Source organism: Ambystoma mexicanum, chromosome 10, assembly GCF_040938575.1.
Source record: "Ambystoma mexicanum isolate Mex_15411 chromosome 10, UKY_AmexF1_1, whole genome shotgun sequence".
Taxonomy (NCBI): Eukaryota; Metazoa; Chordata; class Amphibia; order Caudata; family Ambystomatidae; genus Ambystoma; species Ambystoma mexicanum.
The window spans coordinates 1,407,514,065-1,407,539,206 of NC_090932.1; the positions used below are offsets into that span (position 1 = coordinate 1,407,514,065).

Consider the following 25,142-nt stretch of genomic DNA (forward strand, 5'->3'; position numbering starts at 1 on the left):
TAAACAAAAAAACTACAGCTAAATCGTGGATTCTTCTAATAAATACTTATTGGAACCCTGCCATGATCAGTGCAGCAAACTATGTTAAATCTGTGACTCTAATGATAAACACACATCTGGCTAGTGTCCACAATCTGCAAATCATAATATGCGGAGATTTGAACAATACATGGTTCAAGACGATGGAACCTGAGAATAATCAAAAGCTCATAACGTTTGACCAACTAACTCCAGAAGCCAAATTGTGGCACTCTGCAATGCATACCCGGAACGGTGTCCTGCTTAACGGCCATGTTCAAGGCGACATTCCTCCAAAGCCAACCTGGCATCTAAAGCACCAACATAAAACGTTGGATTACATCTGGCTGTCACAAAATATATTTGGAAAAGTGACAAAGCTAAATGTAATATCATCTAATAAAAGCGACCACTACCCGATAAAATTAACATGGAGAGAGACAAGCCCACATCTAAATATTCTGAGGCCTTAAGTGCAAATGGAAATCGTCTCCGGATAAGTGGAACGCAGATTGGACAAGTGACAGACGTATTTGGAGCAACTGCTGCATAACAAGACATCAACTATGTCCCATTGCTAAACAAATTTAAAGTGAAATGTAATGCAAAAGGAATTGCCGGCTATCAACATCTACACAAATTCAGTAGCCTGTTAGCAAAAGAAAAAAAAATCTTCTTGCAAGAAATAAAAATGATTCGGAAGTCAAATAACAGCATGAAAAGAGAACAACTACGACTTTGACGCCAAAGATACAGAAACTGGGTAAAATCATTCACTACACTAAGAGACCAAGAACGAGCAGAGTTAATAATAGAACTGTTCCAAAAACATAACACACGTGGAATTTGGGCAATTCTAAACTCTGGCAACACAAAAAGTAATCAAATTTTAACTAACGAAGTTGCACCGCATACTTGGGACGCCCACTTCTGTCGCCTATTCAACGATTTTGAAAATGCCTATATTACAGCGATCGAGGCATCTACCAAACCCCTTAACGTAGTGTAATCTCGTAACGACATAATAATAGCTATTCAACTCTTAAAAAACTCACAGAAAAATGGGCGTGCCTCATTGAAATTCTATTAAAAAAAATAGCACTCAAACAAGAATTACCACCATCTTGGCGAACAGCAGTGGTTGTTCCAATTCACAAAAAGGGGTCACGGATAGACCCAGTGAATTATCGCCCTATTGCCTTGTTAGATACGGTCGGTAAATTGTTCGCCTAATTTTTACAAAAAAAGTTATCTACATGGGCCGTACACGTTGGAATAGGCGACTGTCGTCAAACAGGGTTTACAAAAGGCGTAGGAACTGAAGTCAACTTACTGTTGTTAAACTTGTTAAAATTAGAATCATTGAATGGTCATAAATCCCTTTTTCTAGCTTTTGTGGACATGCGGCAAGCTTTTCATAAAATAGACCGAAATCTACTCTGGCAAAAACTAACAGTGGCAATGCCCAACAGACATATTAAACCCCATACGAGCACTTCACGAAGGAACATCTGTGCAAATAAGAATGAACCAAGACGGCGATCTGACAAATATCATACCCACTTCAAAAGGAGTAAATCAGGGCTGTCCATTGGCAGCACTGTTGTTTAAACTATTTATCTCCGACCTGCCAGAAGATGTCAGATGTTTCTCGCCTAAAATAAACGGACAGGAAGTAAACTGCATTATCTATGCAGACGATATAGTATTAGTTGATCAAACGCAAATCAGTCTGCAGCGGCTGTTGACAAAATTAAATCTATATTCAACAAAGAACAAACTCGAAATAAACACTGCCAAGACGAAAATAATGCAGATAGGTACCTTAAGAAGAAGAAAAAATACCATTTTCAGATGGCAGGTTGCTGAAGAAAAAATCAATACAACGACTCCAATACATTACCTTGGAGTAATCTTCAGCACATCCATTTGTGAATGGCCATGGTACCAAGACCTGAGAAGCAGAATGACCACATACGCTTTGCAAGGAATGAAATTACACATGGAATACGGAAAATTTTCATTTCGCCCGATACTATCTTTCTATTTGTACAAAATCGTACCCGCCATCACATTCGGAGCTGAATGTGCCTGGAATCTCGACTTTAGACACTGGGAATCACTTGAAGGTCTGTTCTGGCGGAAAGTGCTCAGACTGCCACATTATGCTTCAATGACATTATTGCGCCACGAATTGGCGACTAATTCATTGTATCAAACAACAGTCTGGAAAGCATGTGCAAAATACGAGATCAGCCTGGAGAGCCCGCCTACAAAATATTCAAATCCTCCATGTCTGAGACAATACCAACCATGTTACAAAACTGGACATACAAAATAGACCAAATTTTGGCTGCTGCAGACCTAGATAAAGAGTCGCTTCAAAGGCACCCACAATTGGTCAAGATACATCTTCAACGTTGGTACTGGATCTCTAATCTTGAGAAAAGAGACATTACAATCTGCAATACCGATTGGGAACACCATGAACAAGCTAAACGTACCTCCGAAATACCTCTCAAAATGCCCATCAAGACATCATCGCGATCAATTTCTGCGGTTACAGTTAAACGCACTCCAGACAAATGAAATGAGACATTGTAAAAAAGACATAAGAATCGCTTCAACACCTATTGATAAAATGCGAAGCAATTTCTGACCAAATGACGTGCCATCTAGGATTCTCTTTCCCCTTAAATGGCAACACTGATGAATGGTGGAACCGCATAATTTCGGGGCACAATACGAAAATAACCTGTGCAACTATTGACTTTTTAGATGCAATTTTAAAGGAAAAAAATATATAGAGAAAGTGGAGACTTGAAAGGAAAGATTTTATATTAGATATTAAGGGAATATTGTTATGGATAACATTGTGATAAAAGTTTGTAAAAAACTAAAAATTGCAATAAAAAAAAATACTGATCCCCACACATAAAAAGGGAGACAAGCTAGAGCCAATGAATTACAGATTATTGTCCATGTTAGATTGAACTAGCAAAATTTTCGCCAGTTTCCTATTAAAAGAACTTCAAAGCTGGATCGACCAGAAAGGTCTTTTCTATCGATTCCAGAGTGGTTTTAGGCAAGGCTACTCCATTACGCATAATTTATTTATTCTTGATACCCTGCGTATGAATGCTAGGAAAAAGGGTAACCCCCCGATATACGCTTTATTTGTGGATTTCAAAGCGGCTTTTGAGTACGAAGAGAGTTGCTTTGGGCAGAATTAGAACTGCTGGGATGCCCTGATGGTCTAATGTATTATCTCAGACTCTTACATGATAATAACATGGTCTGCTTAAAACTTGATACACAGGGTAATATAACTGCTCAAGTTGTACAGAATCGGGGGGTCAAACAGGGGTGTGTCACGGCACCAACGCTATATAATTTATTTGTGTATGATCTCCCTTTAGTTTTTGATAAGGTACATAATTGTGCCCCACGAATTGGGGTGGACAGAGGCCCGGTACTTGCCTACGCCGACGATCTTGTCATCCTTGACCACACATTCAGTGGTCTGCGACGATCGGCGGAAGCTCTCTGGGTATATTGTAAAAATAACGAGCTGGAAATTAACCTGGAAAAGACTCAAGTAATGGTCTTTGCTAACAAAAAGATTGCACGTGTCAGACTTTAAGTCCTTTAATCGATTATATGCTACACTCCTTCCTATAGATATCTAGGTATTGAGTTTGAGATGACTAATGACTTTGTGCACTGCGTCCAAGTACGTAAAATTAGGGCAGCTCAAATAACAGCCTTAGTCTATCGTTTCACTCTAACTCATGGGGGATTTAGCATTTGGGCTGCGCGGCTTTTGTTCCACCAGGTGTTTACCCCTATGATGATCTATGGCCTTGAGGCACTTCAAAAAATTGATCTGAAGTGGCTACAGGTTGTGGAGGGTAAATTGTGGAGAAAACTGCTGGGACTCCCAACCTGTATTCCTATGGCCATTATCAGACTGGAACTGGGGTTGTTTTCCCTGAAATCAATGGTATTTAAGAAAAGGACAGAATTTTATTTGAAGCTCAATAGTACCTCTAGTAATCAATTGCTGGTATCATTGTGGCAAGAATTGCGTATGGAATCGAAGAGATCGACCTTAAAAACCAGTATTGAAAATTTTATGCATATGATAAACTGGAACTGTAGCCAGGAGATATTTTCCCTAGCAGCTAAATCTGCTCTGTCAAGGAAAGTTGACTTGGCTGATTGGATTAACAATTACTCACTTAGAACAGCTGAGAAAATATCAATTTGTAAAATACATTTTTATATACATATAAAAAACCTCAACAGTATTTAAATCTATGTCCAAGCATCAGACTCCGAAGATTTATATTACTTGTTAGGATTAATTATTTACCAGTACTCGAAAACACTGGTGTAATAAATAAAGTAAGGATTGAGGAGCGATGCTGTAGATCATGTGAGGACAAAGCAACTATTGAGACGGGGCTACATGTTCTGACTTGCTGCTCAAGAATGGTAAACATCTATTCCAGATATTACGGGGATCTCGTGCATAAGATTGAACACATTAAGGAGGACATTTTCTGGTGGCGTATCTTGAATTCCACAAAACTGAAAGGTTTAATAGCAATGTACAATGTCTTGTTAGAGATTGAGAAAAGACTGGATATCTCCATCTGAGTTAAGCGTTAATGTAAGGTAATGGCATAATTTGTGTATATACTCAGAGGTAGAAATGTAGATTGGTTATTCATGGATGTATATAAAATAATGATTTTATTGATTGCATTTTAGGCATTTAGATATGGTTCTTAGCATGGTTTTATGTGAATTAATTATGAATTTGAATTTGGCCTTTTTTAGTGAATGATGTGTATATATATATAATATGTAAGATGTGAAAAGTTTATAAACTGTAACACATTAATAAATAAATATGAAAGTATTTTACTGATGTAGGAGTTGTATTGGTAACTGTCCCTCTGAAATATGAACTGTTACAAAAGTTCCTACTTGCCTTGGCATGTGTTCTGTCATTCCTAAAAGTATATAGGGTTATTTTACTTGCCTGTGAATTGGTTCCACTACTTACTGAAAGTAATGCTGTTGGCTTCACCTAACTATTTATTTCAGAAAATAAGTTCACCAACTGGGTTTTGCTTCCCCTGACTTTCTGTATAGCATGTCTAGAATAAGTCTGCCTTGGATTTTACCTACCTTGAATAGCTTTGTGCCATTCTGAATAAGTGTACTGTGGGTTTTACTGACCTTGGTCTGCTGTGTGCAATCCTAAAATTGTGTGAAGAATTATTGCTTACCATAATCTGTGTTTACAGCAACTGTAATCATTTATTACAACATTAGGTCTTGCTCATCTGGGTTCCATGTAATAATGTCCCCTCAGAAATATCGCCATACAAAAATGTCGCCGAAAAATGGCCGTTTTTTGTGGGGGCATTATTGCATGGAACATGCGGGGGACACCCCCGCAACCCCTAAAACCTTTTTTTGGTTTTGTTTGCTGCCCCTGTTCCTATATATGTGGTCACCCCTATAATATTGCCAATATACTACTACGGTCTACTACCCTTGAATTACTGACTGTATTCAAAAAGTATATGAAACCTGGTTTTACTCCCCAAGAATAGCTGATTGCATTCTGAATGTGTTATAGGTTTGCTCACCTTGAACTGCTGATTGCTATTCTTAATAAGGTTATACCTTTGGTTATATCCCTTAAGTATTGAGTTGGTTTTTATAATTGTATGTTTATATATTGTGATGGTACTTATTTACCCAAAATTAATAATCTTGGCCTACTTTTATTTAAATAAACCATTTATTTTTACAAATACATAGTGTTTCAGTGTTTCTTTGGGCCATATACATGCTACAATTTCTTTGTACCAAGCTACAGCCCTCTCTCCCTACTAAAATAAGCCTGGCTGCTCTGTCTACGCTACCAAATACTCAGGTGGTACAGCCTTATACTAATAGTAGAGTTTTGTACTGTCTCAGTTGGATGGTTTTACTAAGCCCTTAGTTGGATTACAGAAAAACTGTCCTAACAGCCATAAAACGACTTTAAAAAAAGTCAGATGTGTGATGGTTCAAATTACATTGCGTTTCCAGCTCTCAACCAACTACCCATGCCTACATAAACCAGAATTCACTCCCAATACACCCACTAGACACATCTGCCATTTCATGTCCCATAATGAAACCATGATTTTTGTAGCCTACCTAGTCTCAAGCATAAGCCTACTGATCCAAACTCGCATTGATTGATGACAGCAGAAAAGCTGCCTCATTCAGACAAAGCAGGAGAACATGACCAGCGATTGGCATGTGAAATAGTTGGACTTCTTCTGTCTTCCCACACACTGACCGCTTTCGTTGAAAGATGCACACAGAGCAACCAATGAAAACTTGTACTCATTCTGTTGCCATCCTGTGACAGATTTGTTGCTTACCTGAGCTCTTTTCTTAATATTTTCTAATGCAATAGTTCTAGCCGACTTCAACCAGACTGTTGTGATCCATAATTTAGGGTAATTTTCTTCCTACTTGCTTAATAATAGATCATGGCAGCCCTATTGGACCAGTGGTATGAGAGGAACTGGGCACAGACACCTAGTACCATGTGTACAGAGCCCTAACAGGAATCCTCCCACCCTGCCAAACCTCTGGTACCCCTTAACTTGCAGGCCTCTGCATCCCTGCCTTGTGCTGCGGATGCATCACAGCTGCGATGTCATCAACAAGTGATCATTCATGCACGGTACCATTCCTACACAGGCAACATAGGGATGCTGGAAAGTATTTGCATGCTGTGGCCTAGCTAGGTTTGCAGATTAGAAGTTGTTCCATACATAAATGTACGTGGAGAAACTGTAGTCCGGTCTGCGACCACAACAAATGCTGTGAAGACTGACAACCCCAACCCACACTTGGGTAAGATTTTCAAGAACCTGATGCCTAGCCCATGGTTAGACAAAGCTGAACCATAGCACTTTGGGGTGGGGGATGCCAGTTTCATTACTAGAGAAGAGCAACATCCTGACAACTTCTACAAAAGGCAAGCAACCAAATTCAAGATCCAAGAAACTAGTGCTGTGACACTTGCACCCCAAAAGACTGTGGCATTTTACCCGTCAGGTGGACAGAGTTTAAGGGAGAAGGAAGGAAGGAAGGACAAAAGACCATGGTCCTATCTCAAAAGTTTGATTTGCCTAGATTTCTTGAATTTCCATTATGTGTTTTCAGCTAAAACCTAATCCCTTAAAGAACCCTTACCACAGACCCTAGTTTAGAGAGATCTGGTGCTACCTAGACCGTGACAATGAATCGGTCTGTCACTTCCTTCATAAAGCACCACTGCCTGCTCATAGTTGGACTCCCATTAAGAGGTGGGCATAGGTGACAGTGGGATTCTGGGCAACTACATTGATTTGTAGTTTGGCCGATTATGTAACATACCCTTATTAACTGTGTCAAATACCAGCATATCGTCCCTGCTTCCATAGGGGGAGCTCCTTACCATGAGGCCAGGGAGGTGAGGCTGCTACCTGATTGCCCCTCTGAGGGTGGTACTCAGCGGGTAGATCTCATAGGGAGGGATCCCCCTGCGGGACTAGAGACGACTATCCGTGAAGAAGGCAGTATATCCAGAATATGCCACACCCTCCTACCCTATACAAGGTAACATAGATCCACATTCTTCCATGTACTTATGCAAGGTAGACCATCTAACCCCTTAAAAAGTACTGAGACGAGGAAGAGTAGGGACTACCTATGTGAGTCATGCAGAACGACTGGGACGAAGAAGAATCCAACTAACCCAGTTGAGAGGAATAACATCAATACTGAGACGCGGAAGAGGCACGGAATAATGAAGAAAGCTCTGCGGAACCACCAACAACAGTTTAGTCAATATGGACAATATGTGTGTAACTGGAACATGAACAGGGAAGGTCGACTAAAGATGGAGTTGAGCACTCCCTGGAGAAACCGTGAGAGCCAGCACGGTCCATGCAGGAGGAAGAAGGCAGAATGGGATGCCGAGGCTGGAGCAACAAGGTCTGGAGCTGGTCCAGAGAGGACAGATCGCTCGACAAGGCAAGAAGATTAAATCTGTGGAGCTGCCGCAGACAGAACGAAGACCACGAGAGTCGGAGAATCCCCACAACGTATCACAGGCATCCAAGAAGACCCGGAACTACGAGGCAAGGTACATAGGTTGCCGGTGAGGCGCTGGGGCCCGGAGAATGATGTGGAGATCCCTGAATGGAGAAAGAGACTGAGAAGATAGTTCCCGGTACCCTGATGGAGGGAACAGAACTAAGCACATTGTGAAGCGCTCAATAGTATTTGGCAGGAGAGTGAACCAAATCTATAAAGGAGAAGGACTAAAGAAGAGATCAAGACCTGGGACCAGCCCGAACGGAAGCTGCCTGACGGTGGGGACTTGCATCAGTTAGCTGGTGGGGGCACAAATCCCCTAGAGAATTGGGCTGAGAAGAAAGCCTGGGAAAGAGACTGTGAATTAAGAATTGCATCTATAGCAAGGGTCTGGAAACCCCAAGTACAGAAAAGGAAATCCAAAAGTCAGATGAATAGCAGTACTTGGCAAGTACCCCAAGGCTCTTGTGTCTCTCTCACGCTATATACTATCTTTACTAAGCCTCTCTTCGACGACCTAGACGCTCAGGATGTTATTTACACAAATTACGCAGATGATACACAAATCCTCCCTCTATCAGGCAACTACACTGAAGACTCGGCCTTGCTAAACACCACATACACCACCATCCAGGCATGGATGGCAACCCACGGCCTTGCCTCAACGATGAAAAGACAGAACTACTCCTAGTCGGTCCACACTCCATCCTAAACAAATTGGATGCAGATTACACTGCCTTCAACATAGATGGTACAATGATCTCAGTTTCACTGGCTGTAAAGACCCTGAGGGTTTACTTAGATGCTACTCTCTCCCTCTTCCCATCAAGTAAATGCCATATCCTCATCTGCAGTTTAAGCCACTAAACTCCTTATCGCTGCCAGACCATATCTATCTGAAGATAACTGCTTAACTATTGAACGAGCAGTGAGGGGCGCTAAATTGGACTTTTCACTGGCACATCCTCACACAATGTACACAAGCTCCAGACAATTAAAAGTAACACCTTCTGTGCAGCGTTAAACTTACCTAGACATCACCACATATCTGAGGCCAGGAAAGCAGTACACTGGCTCCCGATACAGCAAAGAATCCTCTTTAAGACACTCACCATTACCCATAGGTGCATATCTAAAGTGGCCCCCCATAACTAGCTCAAATAATTGTTCTGCTTCAAACAAACAAGCATACCAGAACACCCTACACCCACAAGCTGATCCAACCTCAATTCAAGCGAACCAAAGCGGGAGGCTCAAGTTTCCCAGTCCTCGCTGCAAAACATTGGAACGCCCTCCTGCAACTCCTAAGAGCAGAAAACTGATACTGGGCCTTTCGAAAAGCCCTAATAACCTGGCTATTCGTGTAAACTAGTCAACTTATCACCCTGCCATCACCGTCAAATCAGTAGTCTAGGCGTTGAGATAGTACTCGTCTCTGTAACCCATGAACGAACATTACATTGTCATGTTTGTACCTGTATGTACCTATTCTTCTGTACCTTACCTATCCATATGTACCAATGCCCAATTTAAATCTAAGGACTTTTCCCTGCTTATGGGCTACATGTAACTGGATTGTAGCGCCCTGATGCCGACGGGCTTGTGTGCGCTGTAGAAATGCAATTCATTTTTTATTTTTTTATTTTATTTAAACAGATTGTATGGTTTCCATATTTGAAACCTTTAACCTGATCATGTCCATTCTTCCATGATGTGTCTTCGTTTGATGTACAGTATCCTGATAGCAGAGCTTGGTAACACCTTATTGTGCCTGGGTCATGTTGTTGATCACCTCTAGTTTCTTGAGAATTAGAATCACTAGTCTTATGAGTGCCAATGTTATTTTCATTTTTTCTCCTTCTACAAGAGTCTTCCACCACTCATCAACATTCCTTGTCATGTGACTTCTAATGATGTCCCCCAAGCACTGCTCTCGCTCTTTCCTTAAACCGGTGCACTGTAGTGTGAGATGTTTCAGAGATTCTATATTAATGCAATTAATAAATAAACAAGGAGGCCCTGAACCACGAGACAAGGTACACAGGTTGCTGGGGAGGCCCTGGGGCCCAGAGGATGATGTGGAGAACCCAGAAAGAGACCGAGAAGCTAGTGCCTGGTAACCTGACGGAGGGAAGGATGGAACAGGACGGAACGGAACTTGGGCACATTGTGAAGCGCCCGATTAATATTTGGCAGGACAGTGAAGTGAACCAAATCTATCAAGGGGATGGAATAAACAAGAGATCGAGCCCTGGGACCAGCCCGAACGGAAGCTGCCTGAAGGTGGGGCTAGCTGGTGGGGGCACAAGGAGGACCTGGGTTCCTATACAGAAGGGTAGAAGTACCCTAGAGAATTGGGCTGAGAAGAAAGCCTGGGAAAGAGACTGTGAATTAAGAATTGCACCTAAAGCAATGGTCTGGAAACCCCAAGTACAGAAAAGGAAATAAAACAGCCAGATGAACAATAGCAGTACCTGACAGGGTAGTGAACCAGGTCTGATATATGATCTGCGGAAACAGCTAAATGAAAAATAGCAGCACCTGGCTGGATACTACACCAGGCCTGCTATACAATCAGCAGAGAAATTGAAATACCAGAGCGAGGGAGGCATTTCCCCTAGTATTACAAGAGGTTGGAGCAAAGCCAGAGGGAAGGGAGTCATTTCCTATGGCACTGTGAGATGACTGAGAAGAGCAAGAGGGAAGGGTGGTATTTCCTCTGGCGCTGTGAGAAGCCTGAGAAGAACCAGTGGGAAGGGAGTAATTTTCCCTGGCACCGTAAGAAGCCTGAGAAAGGCCAGTTAAAGGAAGACATTCTCCCATCACTTGTTGAATTGTCACACTAAGTCTGAAAAGAACCAGAGTGGAGGAAGTCAACCTCCTGGTATTGTGAACAGTATATGTGACTTTGAGAGACTTTCCTTTCTGTTCTTACTGTTTATGAAAACAACACCCAAGAGAACTTTTGGAATGTTTGTTTTGCACATTTTGGAGAATGCATTTAGTCACCAGGAGGTCAACACTAACCCTCAGTCCAGAAGAAGGGTGTCATTCTTCTGGACCAAGAAAAATCCCTCTTTTTCCTTAGTGTAAGGGAATAGGTTTTGACACAGAACGGTGGACTATTTGCTTTAGACTGACATCTTGAGAGCCCTTAATGTATAGTTGAGACAGGGAAACCCCTCTTAACGTTGGGGACAGTTATGGTTTTCCTCCTCTATGTTCACTAAATAAAGGTTTATAGCCACAATAATGCCACCTGTGTGTCCGTCTCCTCCTTCCACACCCCTAGATAACCAAGAAGCAAAGTAAGCTGATCCAATCTGGCCCTATCACCCAGCAGATCTTTCCTCTTGTCATGGCATGTTCCATGGGACACCAAGAATCCCTTACATTTGACATGATTGGAGTCCCACGCTTCCATTGGATACCTCATAGTGCTTGCTCCCAAGCGCACAACCCTGTGATAGACTAGTGTCAGAGAAAAGGCTGCTTTATGGAAGATCATTACTGTCATTCCTGTTCTGTTCAGTGTAATGCCTGGGTGATGAATTGGAAGAATATAAACCTCTTGGCACTGGTTACCAAGTCTACATTGAAATTTATGATGCTCATGAAGCACATCCCCCCATACCCCTTCCTGCCTATCTGCCATGATTGTAACAGATGTTTCCTGGAGCCAAGTTCCCATACTGATGAGCATATGCACTAAGTGAGAAGAATACCTTCCTCAACAAGTATATTGCTGACAATTTGGTAGAATGGATTAAGATGGCAATCCACATATTCATTCCCAAGAAAGAGGAGACCAAATTAAGGGCTTATTTCCAGCTTAGTGCCATTGCTTTGAAAAACTGATACACCTCGCACTTAAGGCACTGTTGGGTCACGTCAGGGCTGCATGCATATACACAAAGCGGGAACTTAAGGGAAAATACAATCTCAACATATGAGTGTTACTAGTTTCCAATATTGGGTAAAACACAGAAGGAATAATGGCTGCTGCAAGGTAGTGATTCATACATATACATGCAGGAGAAAGGTCTGGCAGTAGAACGCAATTGCAAACAAGAAGCTGTGCACACTGGCCGTCTCAATATCACTAAATGTGCTGGGTTTAATAAATAACCACTATGTCTAGAGTTACTTTTTCTTTATATTGGGTGGAGCCATTTCTAATGGAGCAATTTAGAAATAATGTATTACTTGAAGGTTTTGTGGGACACGCTCTTGGAGTAGGTTTTTAGAGAATACATAACCTACCATGTGGCCAACAATTAAAGGTAGGTAAGAATAACATATGATATGGCATTTAGAACGCGCCTGTACACAATTGTTTCGAGGTGCGACAAGACAAGGAGGGGGAAACAAGGGAGTACAAAACAACAATTTTACTAAGCCTTGTGTCATTCAGATTGCACAAGTGCAGTGGGTAGGGGAAGGGAGAAGTGCAGTAACTCAATAAGTGCAGCCAGTGGGTGGCTCAAAGTGCACAGAGAAGGGACTGTAGGGTTTCATGTACAGGCCCTTAAGTGTGGGCGTAGCCCGGAGGCAGTGCGAGGGCAACTAGACATGCAGGAGTGTGGGCCCGAGTTCAGAGGGTATCCAGGTGACCAGTGCATGGATCAGTCTGGTACGTCAGCAGGGGAGAGGAAGAGAGAAGTCTGAAGCGAAAAGGAAGGCCTTGAGTTGCTTCTGGAACCAGAAGTGGTTCTGCTCAAGTTTGAGAGAGGCAGGAAAGCTGTTCCAGAGGGAGGCCCCAGCCGAGGAGAGGGATCTGCCCCCAACTCTCTGCTTCGAGAAGCGTCTGACCCTCAGAGAGTTGGAGGTGGATGAGTGGAGACATTGAGAAGGAAGATGTTTTGGAAGAGAAAGTTGGAGGTAGAGCAGTCCCAGGCCCCAGAAAGCCTTGTGGACGATGCATAGGGTCTTGAATTTGATCCTTTCAGCCACGGGGAGCCAGTGAAGAGATTTCAGGGCTGGAGAGATACGATCCTTGGGCTTGAGGCCAAGGACAGGTGTTGCAGTCCTGTTCTGGATAAGTTGTAAAGGTCGAAGAGTAGATGCAGGGGGATTTAGAAAGAGGCTGTTGCAGAAGTCCAGTCTAGAGAGGACCAGAGCTCTGGAGAAAGTGAGCTTCCGGGGGAAAGTGAGAAAAGGAAGAATACCTCTGAGGTGGTGCAGCTGATTGACTTCTTAGAGACGTTAGAGACGTGAGGCGAGAAGGAGACAGTGGAATCGAAGATGACACCCAGGTTAGCCTAACCAGAAAAGTAGCAGGAAGAGGGCCCAGAACGGGCAGCCAGAGAGAGAGAGGAAAGGAGGGAGCAGGTGTCCCAATGAGGAGGATGTTCTTAATTAATGCGTGATCAAAAGAGATGTAGGACTGTGAAAATTAATTGGTGTTTTTTTAAGTAGTGGTTAGATCAGGATACATCTATATAGATGCTGCACACACTAACTATGGCTAGTTCTAGCTTTCTAAATGAGGACAACTAGAATAGAATGTCTTTAGTGGGAGAGATTGGACCCACACATTCAGTATAAGAAATAAGGATGCAATGGATGAAAATTGGGTTCACCCGAGTAGACTCATCTGCAAAGGTGTCCAGAAAGATGGGGATTACTAACAATCCCTCCTAATTGTTACTTATGTACCCCGGTTGAGGAATATATTTTCTTGTTGCTAATGGTTAGTCAATCAAACAGAATGTCTTCTTTTTATCCCTACCAATGTTGCTAATTATAGCCACGTTAGAGAGGGCTAAAAGGAATTGATAAGAACCCATTTTAGCTTGCCATTGTATGGTATAAGTCGGTGTTGATTAGAATTCAGAAGTTCTATTTCTTTGATTGTGAATGTTATTGTCCCAGAATGGAGAAGGTAGGTGCAATACCAGTAATTTCCTGCAATGTTGCAAAAATGTTTGTGAGAGTCGAGCTCCATTTCAGAGCTTGAAAACAAGATTTGCCACTGCTCCCATTACCCCTTGTTGTGGAGGCAAATGCATCCAACCAACTGTGTTGCCCTACCACAAAAGGACCTAGACATGTCAACTTCTGACATTGCTCCGGGCAACCCTCCAGACCACTGTTCTTCGCCTGCCAAGCCATTACAGAAAAGGGAAAGACCATCAGGCTTGGTCCCACCCCAAAACGGGCATCCCATCCCAAACTGCTTGGTCACATCCTGCATGTTTACTAACAATCCCTCATAATATTGACCTATGCATCCCTGTTGAGGAATATATGTTCTTGTTGCTGATGGTTAGTCGATCAAACAGAATGTCTTCTTATCACTACCAATGTTGCTAATTATAACTAAGGCTTCCAGTTTTCCGTTTTTACTGATTTTTACACATGGGTACAGACGGAAATGTATTTGCTTTCTGTCTGTATTTATTTACAAAAATGGGAAAAAAACAGAAAAAAGGTATTTCTGTGTGGTTCTCTATGATGTCACTCATACATCGCAGGCCAATCACATTGCAGATTGGCAGCATGGAGAAGTTGCCTAAAAATGCATTAACGTTCTTTAAATTGCTGATAGCATATATCTTAAGGCAGCAGGAGCAGTCACAGGAGCAACCGTTTGTTGTTATGGAAGAAATGGAGCTCGCATTTCTTTCCTATATGGCTGCATGTGTGCTTTAATAAATGCATTTGTTTATTAGAATAATAAATGCAGAAAAATACTGCCTGTGAATTATCGTTTTAGATGACAAAAAAGAAATGTGGATAAATACAGAAAAAAGGCCCAAAAATAAATATGGATAAATACGGGTGGAAATGGCAGAAAAATAAATAACAAAACTGGAAGCCTTAATTATAACCAAGCTAGAGAGGGCTGAAGGAAATTAATAAGAGCCCATCTTGGATGGCCACTGTATAGTATAGGTCTGCGTTGTTTAGAATTCGAAGCTCTGTTTCTGTGCATTTATTTGTCCTGGATTGGAGAAGCTGGGTGCAATACCAGTAATTTCCTGTAATATTGCAAACATGTTTGAGAGTCAAGCTCCATTTCAGAGGTTGAAAACAAGATTTACCACAGCCCCCGTTACCCCGTATTGTGGTGACTTTTGCATCCAACCAACTATGCTGCCCTAATACAGAATGACCTAGACATGTCAAACTCCTGTTTGGTCACCTGCCTTTCTTCAACGCTGAACTCGTCAGTGAGGAAAAAATTCGTGCTTCTTTAAAAAAAGAACTGCTTGCCATTAAAGATGTTTTTCTAGACCGGTGTCATCTGCTGGAAGGGTCTCGGCAATCAGTGACGGTGATCCTGGATTACTGCAAACTCTGGATTCTCCGAACCTCTAACCAGCGAACCAGAAACAGACACGATAGATCTATTTCTTTTCCTCAAACTTCAACTTCATGATGGCCTTGTAGCCTGCGTCCCAAAACACAAAAGTTGATACATTATTGCGTGCAAACTGGAGTTCCCAAGACAAACCCAAGGATATCCCATTCCTGTCCAAGGACTCGATCATCATGTTGACCAGGACACCATTATCACAATACGAAGTAGTAACACTCGCTAGTGTAAAGAGGCGTTCCTTTAGACCCTGGTCACCAGGTGAAGCAGGGACTATTACTAAATGCTACTAAATTATTGCCACTCACAACGAATAGCCAGCAAAGATGCCTCCTGATGTTGAATTTTGCTTGTGGCGCCAGCTTATTTGGTTTATTTATTTAGTTTTTGCATTTATAAGCACACATGCGGCCCTGGGGCATCATGACGCTCTTACAATAGGGCTTGCTTAGTTACAGTGGTTAGAAAGCATGACATGGTGGTGTAGAAGGCGTTGGTGACAGGGAGCAAGATACAGTGCAACAGTTATACTAGCATTTACAATATGACTCTTCTCACCATACTCTATCCTAGAGGAATGTGTGGTGGAAAAATATATTGATGTACACAAAGAAATATAAAGCCAGATTTGAAACAGGTGCTTGTTCCAAGCCTCCTTAAACTCTTTTCATTCTTCTGCAGCCACTGCTCATTCTAACTAGCCCTTGCCAACCTGCATGATGGGCTTCATCACAAAGCTGCTGCCCTCCAAGGGCCATACTGTGACCTGTTGGTGGTGGACTCTTGTATGAAGACTGTTCGCTTTGTCACTTCCAAATCCTCTCCAACATATCCATGCTGCTTGCTGATTTTATTCCATGAATTTTCTGTCTCCATGGACTTCCTGAAGCCACCCTGGATAGCAATCCCTGTTTGTGTTCCCTTTTTTATTTTATTTTTAAGGGGCTTTAGCCAAAGATTGGGCATTGCCTTAAATGTATCCTCTTTAGAGCAACCTCCAGCATAAGGGTTTCAAGCAGACCATCAGCCAATATCTCAGATGGTACTCTACTGATGGCACCACAAACGTATGGGCCACCCTATTCACTTTGGCAGAGTTTGTCCACTATAACTTATTGCATGTCTTTCTGGGAGAGGCACCCTACTGCACATGTTTTTGTGGAATGCTCATAGGCTGTTTTATATACAAAGGCCTACTTCTACCGGAGTCCCAGCTGCCAAGGGACTGGTAAAGATTACTCAGAAAGGCTTCAAATTCATATCCATGCTTGCCGAGGTAGACAGAAAGATAGCTGATGTATCTTGCTTGCCAGCAAGATATACCCTGGATCAGGAATGACAAGGAGCAGGAACCAGGCTGCCCCAGGTGACTACAAACAGACAAGATGCTTTATTCTTCTTAGTTTCAGAGATACAGTTCTTAGAGGTGGGAGAGAAAGTCTTCAGCATGCCGTGGTTCCTTCCCATACTCAAAGTCCCCAACCGTCACCTTGAGAATCCCAAGGCCTCCAGCACTCCACATTCCACCCAACATTCTATGAGGCCCAGCTTGCACACGCACAGTCATTCTCATTCATTCAAGATACCACAATAACCTACACCATAATACAAACCTGCAGAGCTTGTATGGTTGTCCATGCCCAGCATGCACATGCTTGCATGCCCAAATATGGTTGCAGGTGGTGATCTATTCATCCTCCACAACAGGGGGCTTGTCACCATACAAAAGTTACCAATCCCATCACTGTCTGACTCCTTTTGCCTTTTCCGTTTAAGATCCACCATGCTTCATCCCTCCTGAAACCGCAATAAAATAAAAACCCTATATCTACAATATAACAAGCCCCCTGTTGTGGAGGATGAATAGATCACCACCTGCAACCTTCACTACTTGGACGATGGAAATCATTACAGTATCAAGGACAGGTGTTTGGTTAATGTCAGAAACGTTATAGCATCACAGCAGAGATCTTTGAAGAGGGCACCCTTTTTGGTTTTGGTGCTTTTTGGTGGCATAAGCCACCAAAATATTGCCAAAACAATTGCTACAAGAAGAAAAAGTTTCCAAGAAGCAGTCTTTATGGTCGGCAAGACAACTGGAAATCTTTTGCCATACAATGGCCAATGTGTTCATTCCTGTTGTACTACGTGGTTGTGATCCATTAGTGGCTTGTTTAAAGTATTTCTGACCAATCAGGATTATTGTCACGGGTCTGTAACTTTCAACACTAAAGCGCAGAGTGATCTTTTTTCGAGACCTCAGCCCGGTCATCAGCACTGGTGGCGGCTGGCAGAGCATGTAATGGCAGCTAACTCCGGAACACAGACGACTGCACTTTGTAATTGCGGTTGGCGGCACCAAGCCATGGGCTAGCGTCTGCAAACCGAGGGGTTAGGTAAGACTTCGGAAATACATGAGAAGGGGTAGTTGTGGAAGCCAGGACTCGGCACAGTGAAGGTGACGGGCAGTAATGGCGATTTTTGGCAGATGGGTGCCTGAGGGGGGGTCTGAGAAGCCAAGGTAACTCAAACCTGTAATTTAGAAAGGTCATAGCCATGCAGAGTCTGGCTGCCGGCGAGGAGGGACAGGTTCCTGATTTTGGCCACACCTGCTTGTGTGGTTGCTGATCAACTACTGGTTTTAACAGAACTATCATTTTTTAAAGGGCGTGGGTCCGTTTTCTAAGCCATTGGTGAAGCGGCTTGGGATTATTATTTAACAGCGGGAGTGGGGGATGTATGTAATAGGGTGTAACTGGGCCTTCAACTACTGGGGAGAAGGGACCCTGGTGACCGTCACTTCAGGTACATTTTGACTCCTAAGTATAATGCATGTGCTGTTGTATGTCTACAATATTTTCATACAGTCTTTGTAATCCGTGCGCACAGAAGCATGAATCAATGTCACGTTGTTCATAGCACCCAGAGTTCATTTAGTGCGCAGAATGTGCTATGAATAAAGTAACTATTATTGTTATTCGAACATGACAAACTCTTATTCACTCAAGCGCCGAGCAGGTTTACATTGGCTTGCAATGACTCTAAGGCACTCTGCGCAATGCTAGAGACCAGCATCTGTTGATGTGCCTAAGGCGATATGCGGGGTCACATTCTGATTATGAGGTGCTTGGTGTAAACCATTTCTGCTGGTAATAGGGTGAATTAACTCGGGGATGAGAAGCTTACAGTTGTGGTTTTTAGATCAGCTATGACAAAAGCATGTCCCACCGTGTTTATAATGCTTTCGATTACTGGATGCCAGGCGTGCTTGTGACAGTGACCACAGGCAAGAAAACGGCTCTTTTTATTTAATACATCTCTCTAAAACGGGGCAATATACAACACATGAGAAATCTTACGAGGAATGTTATACGTTTTTGGAAGTTTGTAACAACTTTCTCCAGAGTAACCAAGTGAATAATAATAATCGCGAATAATGAAAGTTGACCTGGTCCAGCGGCTTCCCGGCGCTATAGACAGACTTGCATGGTCCATACATGGTTTATGCGCCTGTGTGGGCTGGTGAGGGCAGGGCCATTTTTGGCACCATCATGTTCCATTAGATTATGTCACTTACAAAACCATAGCTGCCTCTTCAATCAAAATTGTTTTGCCTTTGGTGTATTAAGGCCAGGAGGCCCTGCAAGAGGGAACAACGCACACCACATCTCCTGGTGCCTCCTGTGAAGAGTACACTCCTTGATACAAACTGTGAAAGTAACCCTTTCTTTTTTTATTGTGCATTTAGTCACAAAAGTACTTCTTACACATTTGATCACACAATGAAAGTTGACAATAAAAACAAAAAAAAAAACAGGAGAAGAACAAAGAAGATTAAAAGAAAAGGCAAGACTCCAAGCTGAACCTAACAACCAGGCCCCAAATTGCAATTCAACCTATCAATTTACAATCATAAGAATACAACCTATACAGTTATAACCAAAATATGTCAATTAAGGGCAAATTCAACAAAATACATATACATAATCGAGATCAAATCATCAGTGTTTTCAATCACAAGGATATTTGTATAAAATTCAATTCATTTAAACATTTTAGTAGTGCAATAGATAACTGAATCTCTTTCCCAGACGAGATCCTGTGCCAAAAAGCTTGAATGAAAAGCCAGGTCGGATCATGGCCAAAATGTGCAAAGTATTTTACTCTCAGAGGGTAGGTGGCAGAACAGGATATCAACAAATGTCGGGAGTCCTGTATGGGACCTTCACAACAAAGAGTACATTCAGCGGCAGAAGGGTCTAACGTTTGCCATATACATGGCATTTCACTGGTCTTAATCAAGTTAAGTGGAAACCGCAACAGTTCCGACCGCAAAGCTGGATTAGGAAAGAGACTTATATACAGGAGAACATATTTACTGGGTTTTTCGCAAGGTGTGTAACTGTAAGTGTACTTCAGGCTGCTGATCAAAGCTCTTGTATGGATCCAATCGGCTCGCATCAAAGCGCGCTTCACCATGTCTGGGTTTTCTATGAGAATGGTGTCAATATTGTCACAGTTTTGGAGAATCATTTCAGCATCATTATGTAAAGTTGTCAATTAGAGATTCTGATGTGTACATTGATAAACATGAATGTCTTCATACAGAGAACAATCTTTTGGGATTAAGATAAGTCTATAAAGAGCAAGAACCTTCCAATGATAATGGGACTGTAAGGAGTGTAGACCCAACTCATACCTCAACTTTGCGATAGGCAAGGACAGGGGTAAAGATAGAGAATTCTTCCATATATGGCCTTCGAGGCAGTCCCAGTTGATTTTGCTAGCACAAGGATTGCACGTCATGCCTTATAAGATTGAAGGAAGAATCTTGCCCTTGTAGAATCTAATGTGGGGCATGAGAGAAAATCTGCAAAATGAATGAAACTATTTTTTCATTTGAAAGATGAATTGCAAGGCTTTACTCTCTAGTTCCATTGTAAGGTCCAGCACTGAATGGTTGGTTCGAATATTGAATCCCAAATACTTTACTCTTTTCTCTATCGAGATTGCCTGATGATTCAATGACGAATGCAGCGTTGGTGTTTTTCTACGAGTTTTATCGAACACGTTGGCGACCTACGGCCAATATTCACAATCAAGAGGTCATCCATTTCAGGGGCATGAAGATCGTCTTTGAGGCTGGTACGCCTCAAATTATACATGGATGTTTTGTGTATTCAAACTTGAAGGAGCAATGAGAAAAAAGTAAGACTTCCAATAATAGTGCAGTGAGAAACAAAACAAAAGTATAATGTCCGTATAATGTCCAGTCAGCCGTGCACCGACAGTGCCAAATCAACTCAATGTGTACGGAGTGTAGTTTATAGCTGAGTCTCTCATATGGGGCTCAAAGGCACGATCTACGGCCACAGTCACCCCAATGAGGCTTAAATGTTCACTCCAGTAAGAAATGAAGTTTGCAATAGTATGAGGGCTTAATATTCTGAGAGGGAGTACAGTATGACAAAATGGTTTGTTGTGCACAATTTGCAATAGCAGAAATGTTGTAAACAAATGAGGTTCAAAGGCAGGAATGCCCACAGTCACCTCAGCTGTCTTATTTTCGAATGAAACGCTGTGTAGGAGTTGCGTCAGAACAGTCAAGACAAAGCGTGATGCAAAATGTTAGCACATAGGGTTTTAAGCTGTGAGAGGCCAGCCCTCTTAAAGGCACAGCTTTCGCAAATAAACGCTGACTCCGCAGTAGGAAACAAAAGGAAATGTATTCCAGTTAACAGCAACAAAGTTCTGAGGCAGCAAACAGCCAAACACTTCCAACCCTTTCTAGAAGAAACATGATTACGCCGACGGCTGTTGTTTTTAAAGTATTCGTTTCTAAACTGTTATGGAGCTGTGAGTTCATATTTCTTGGGTTGACATCTCACATTGCGGGGAGATAGGGGTGTGGGTTTCGTGGCCAGGCTTGTTTTACGTATTTACTCCCAATCCGGAGTACTGTCACATGCCCCACCTCACCCCTTTCTTAGCCACCCCCTCACACACACCTACACAACTACCTTATTGGGCAGAGTTAGGGACCATTAAGTGGCAGTGCCTTTCTGCTGACCAGTTTTTTCACTTGATCGAAGGTGAAGCCACGTTCCCCAGAATCCCTGATTCCTACCTGAATACTCCCAGTCATTCTTCTTCATGTCCCCTTGATTATTCTTTCCAGAATACCCAATCTATCTTGACAAAACCCTACCAATCCCATCCCTCTTATCATTTCCTGCATTCCCAAACAGCTCAGACAAAACACTATCGTTCCCACAAATCCCCCTGTTTATTTTCCGACAATAATCCTGGTCATTGCCGTTTGTTCCACACACCCTACAAATCTCACCCTTCCAAACTTACCTGAGCCCCTAGCAAGAGAAACTGAAATCCCATACAACACCCCTTCCTCTCTATACCCCGTAGGATATTCGAACTCTCTAACACTCCGCCTTTCCGACTCGAACACCTTCGCACAACACGAAAGACAACAGACTCATTCTAGAACTGTCCACCTGACGTGTCCCAACTTAAGGGTCAGGCAAAGTCAGCCAATTGACCAATATCACACACACGCGAACAATAGCCAATGTGTATTGCAACAGATGTGCGATAGACCCAAGACCCCCCTCTGCTGATTACCAAGCCGGGGAGAGACGCTGGTCTAAGTGGTACAAACCTTGACTCCAAGACATCAGAAAGCCAAGCAGTTCATCACAGCCGGTGAGTCGAGGGGAGTATTGATAAGAAACCGAACTGTGTTGAATGAAAAGTAGCCAAAGGATAAATTGAACTTTGAAAAGCAAAAAGGATACTATTGAGAAAGCAGGGGAAAAGCAGATACAGAGGAGTCCGACACCACGTGGGTGTTCACCCAGGAAGCTCTGGGTGATTACCCAACGGTTAAAAGACTACCGTAACCAGAAGGCCCTGGGGAATGGCAAAGAACAGTCAAAAGTGGTCATACAGGGGTCTCGTAAAATCCTCTGTACCGTTGAGTCTTTGACTGACAGAAACACTGTGAAAGCTAAGAGAAGTGAATTCCGCATGTTGAAAATTAGCACATGAACTGTGTATCGTGGAAATTAGCAAGAGTGAACCCGGGCAAGGGATGGTAATGAAAAGCAACGGAGTCTGAAAGTCTCATGAGGAATTGTTGGTAAAAGTCGAGAATGAACCCGGCACAGGGAAACTGACGACCAAAAGTCGGCGAGAGAGAACCTGGCAGAGGGAAGCCGACAACCAGGGGCAAAGGCTTAAAACCTGGTTAAAAAGACATTTAGATTTATGAAAGCGTGAACATTGCAAGACAAGAGAAAAGGAAGTGTCCCCTTGTCTTCTGGGGTCCAAGCCTGGCCAAGGGACATCCAAGGGTGGAAAGTTACCACCCAAAGTTCACTGAAAAAGAAACTGTCTAGCTAATTAGTTGAATACGTCTGAAGGGTCAGCGCCCAGGAGAGGGGGACCTATGGGTAACGTCATCACCCAAAGTATTCTGAAGGGTCAGTGCTCAGAAGAGGGGGTCCCAGGGGTGAAGCCATCGCCCAAAGTGTTCGTAGAACAGAACTTTGTGTTTGTTGGGAGTATCAGGCCTCGAAGGCAAGAGACTTTTTATTATAGAGAGACTTAACCATTGAAGAACCTGATAGCTGATACGGAGCTGTTAGCTTGTGCTGGAAAGGCTTGAGTGTGTGCTCCAAAATCCCACCTTGTCCCGTGCTAAAAACGAGGGGAAGGGAGACTCAGAGGCAATCACATCCTGACTTATTATTTGTGAACACTTTCTTCTTTATTTTGATACCATATCCCACACACTTTCTGTAATTGGTTGTAAGGAATTGACAACAGGTTTTAATAGTATAGGCCCTTTTAATTTGACACAATGCCACTAGGACTGCCTTATTTTTCATTTGATGGTCAACGCTTGCTCCCATCTTAGATTTAGGTTTAGTTTAGGCGTTTTTCCACCCTGCATTTATAGTTTAATAAACGCTGTTAAACTTTGATCACTTGTGTCTGTCTTTACTGTTGTCACCATGAGTTCCTTACACGCCCCCATGTCAATTGTATGCATCTTCCTTCGAACAATTGAAACTTCTTATTCTCTGTAAACACTGGATTGTACATCGGTATTATGTGCATTTAACGCCCCTTAATTGTACATCTAAGAGCTTTCCACTGCCATGCAGGGCCAGGTGCATGCTGCATAAATACACCAAAGTTATCTAGACAAAAGGTGGTAGGGGAACAGTTTCTTTGTTCCCTTGGAGTAAGTGTGTCATGAATTTTTTCAGGAATGGGCGGAGAGTTGGAGAAAGTCTTCCATGGAGTGGAATGGGAAAGATGTGTTTAAATGTTTTTACTTTCCTGCATCTATGGCTTTTTTGCCTGTTTTCTGGAGAGGTGCTCTGTCTGGTAGACTGCCAACTCTTCCGAGTGGTGGGAGGGTTTCTTGGTCCCCAGAGTCTTCTAAATTATCTTCAAGGATTTATTATCTAGTGCTTGTAAGTGTGAGAATTGTGGGGATGCTATGGTTGGCTTGTATTGTTCAAGGTTCGAAAAGACTGCAGGATAACACACATGAAAGAGCTTTTAATCCTAGGTGTCCACTCTCAGCTATTATGCTGGTAAAAGTTTACTTCTCCCCATCACAGGTACAAAGATGGAAACGATCACATTGGTGAACATCGAGATGACGAGAAAGAGCTGGTACCAAGGAGTCCCATCGCTTCAGTTTCCCTTGGGGCATGCAGGGACTTTTTCTTCCGCCATGGGGCATCTCGTGGGAAAATCCCATCTTCACGCATCGAGCCAGTGAAACTGCAGCTTGCACATGGCAGTCTGCTGATGATGAACTATCCAACGAACGTACACTGGTATCACAGCCTTCCAGCCCGAAAGAAAATACTGGCACCCAGAATAAATCTGACGTTTCGGAAAATCATTTTAGTAAAATAAAAGGAACGGCTGATGAAAAATGTACTGTTTTGGGGTATATTGTAGGATGCAACTCTCAACAAATGAAGCTACTTGTAAATTCATACACTATATTGTAAGATTTCACAGAAGCGAACACCTGTTGGTATTCACTTTTTTCATAAACCCTTTTTCTAAAATAAAAATATTGATATATTTATAATTTGGCTTTTGAAATTGAATAGTATTTATTCGTGTTTAAGTCCTGCTGCATGATGGTCTTGTATTCCAGCTCATGGATGATGGTTCTAGCCACTGCTGGCCATATTTGAACAGAAAGTAAAGAGTACATTTGAATTGAAATCCATGAACTTTGTGTCTTTGATGGTAATCAACATTGTTGCAATTTGTTTTAAATGCTTCTACACAATAGTCTTGTGAGCTTGCACTTCTAGGCCTCCAACTTTATGGGAATATTAAAGAGCTCTGTGGAGTAAGGCGAAAGAGCAACCATATCGGAGTGTGATGAAAATTAGGATTTCCAGCTTGCTGCGAGCCACCACACCCATCTCGCTAGAAAGTCTCCGGTAAAGATTGGTGCACGTTTCGAATGGGAATCACTACTGTCCATGATGACAATCGGAAACAAAATCGTGCTAACGAGAGCATCAACACTTAAACTATTAAGCATCAAAAGCTAGGAGTATGACAACATAGTTTTGGAGAC

At 42.5% G+C, this 25,142-nt stretch overlaps 1 protein-coding gene across 8 annotated transcripts in view; it reads left to right on the forward strand.

Annotated features, from left to right (window-relative positions):
- The window catches only part of ALKBH2 (alkB homolog 2, alpha-ketoglutarate dependent dioxygenase), a 248,924-nt gene extending 224,286 nt beyond the window's left edge, over positions 1–24,638 (forward strand). For 7 of the 8 annotated variants that reach the window (XM_069619441.1, XM_069619442.1, XM_069619440.1 and 4 more), the window contains one exon: positions 24,154–24,638. In XM_069619441.1, coding sequence (XP_069475542.1) covers positions 24,154–24,457 — 304 coding nt within the window. In that variant the 3' untranslated portion in view covers positions 24,458–24,638. The remainder of the gene's footprint in view (positions 1–24,153) is intronic. The other variant, XM_069619444.1, reaches the window with a different exon arrangement.
- The last annotated feature ends 504 nt before the right edge of the window (positions 24,639–25,142 follow it).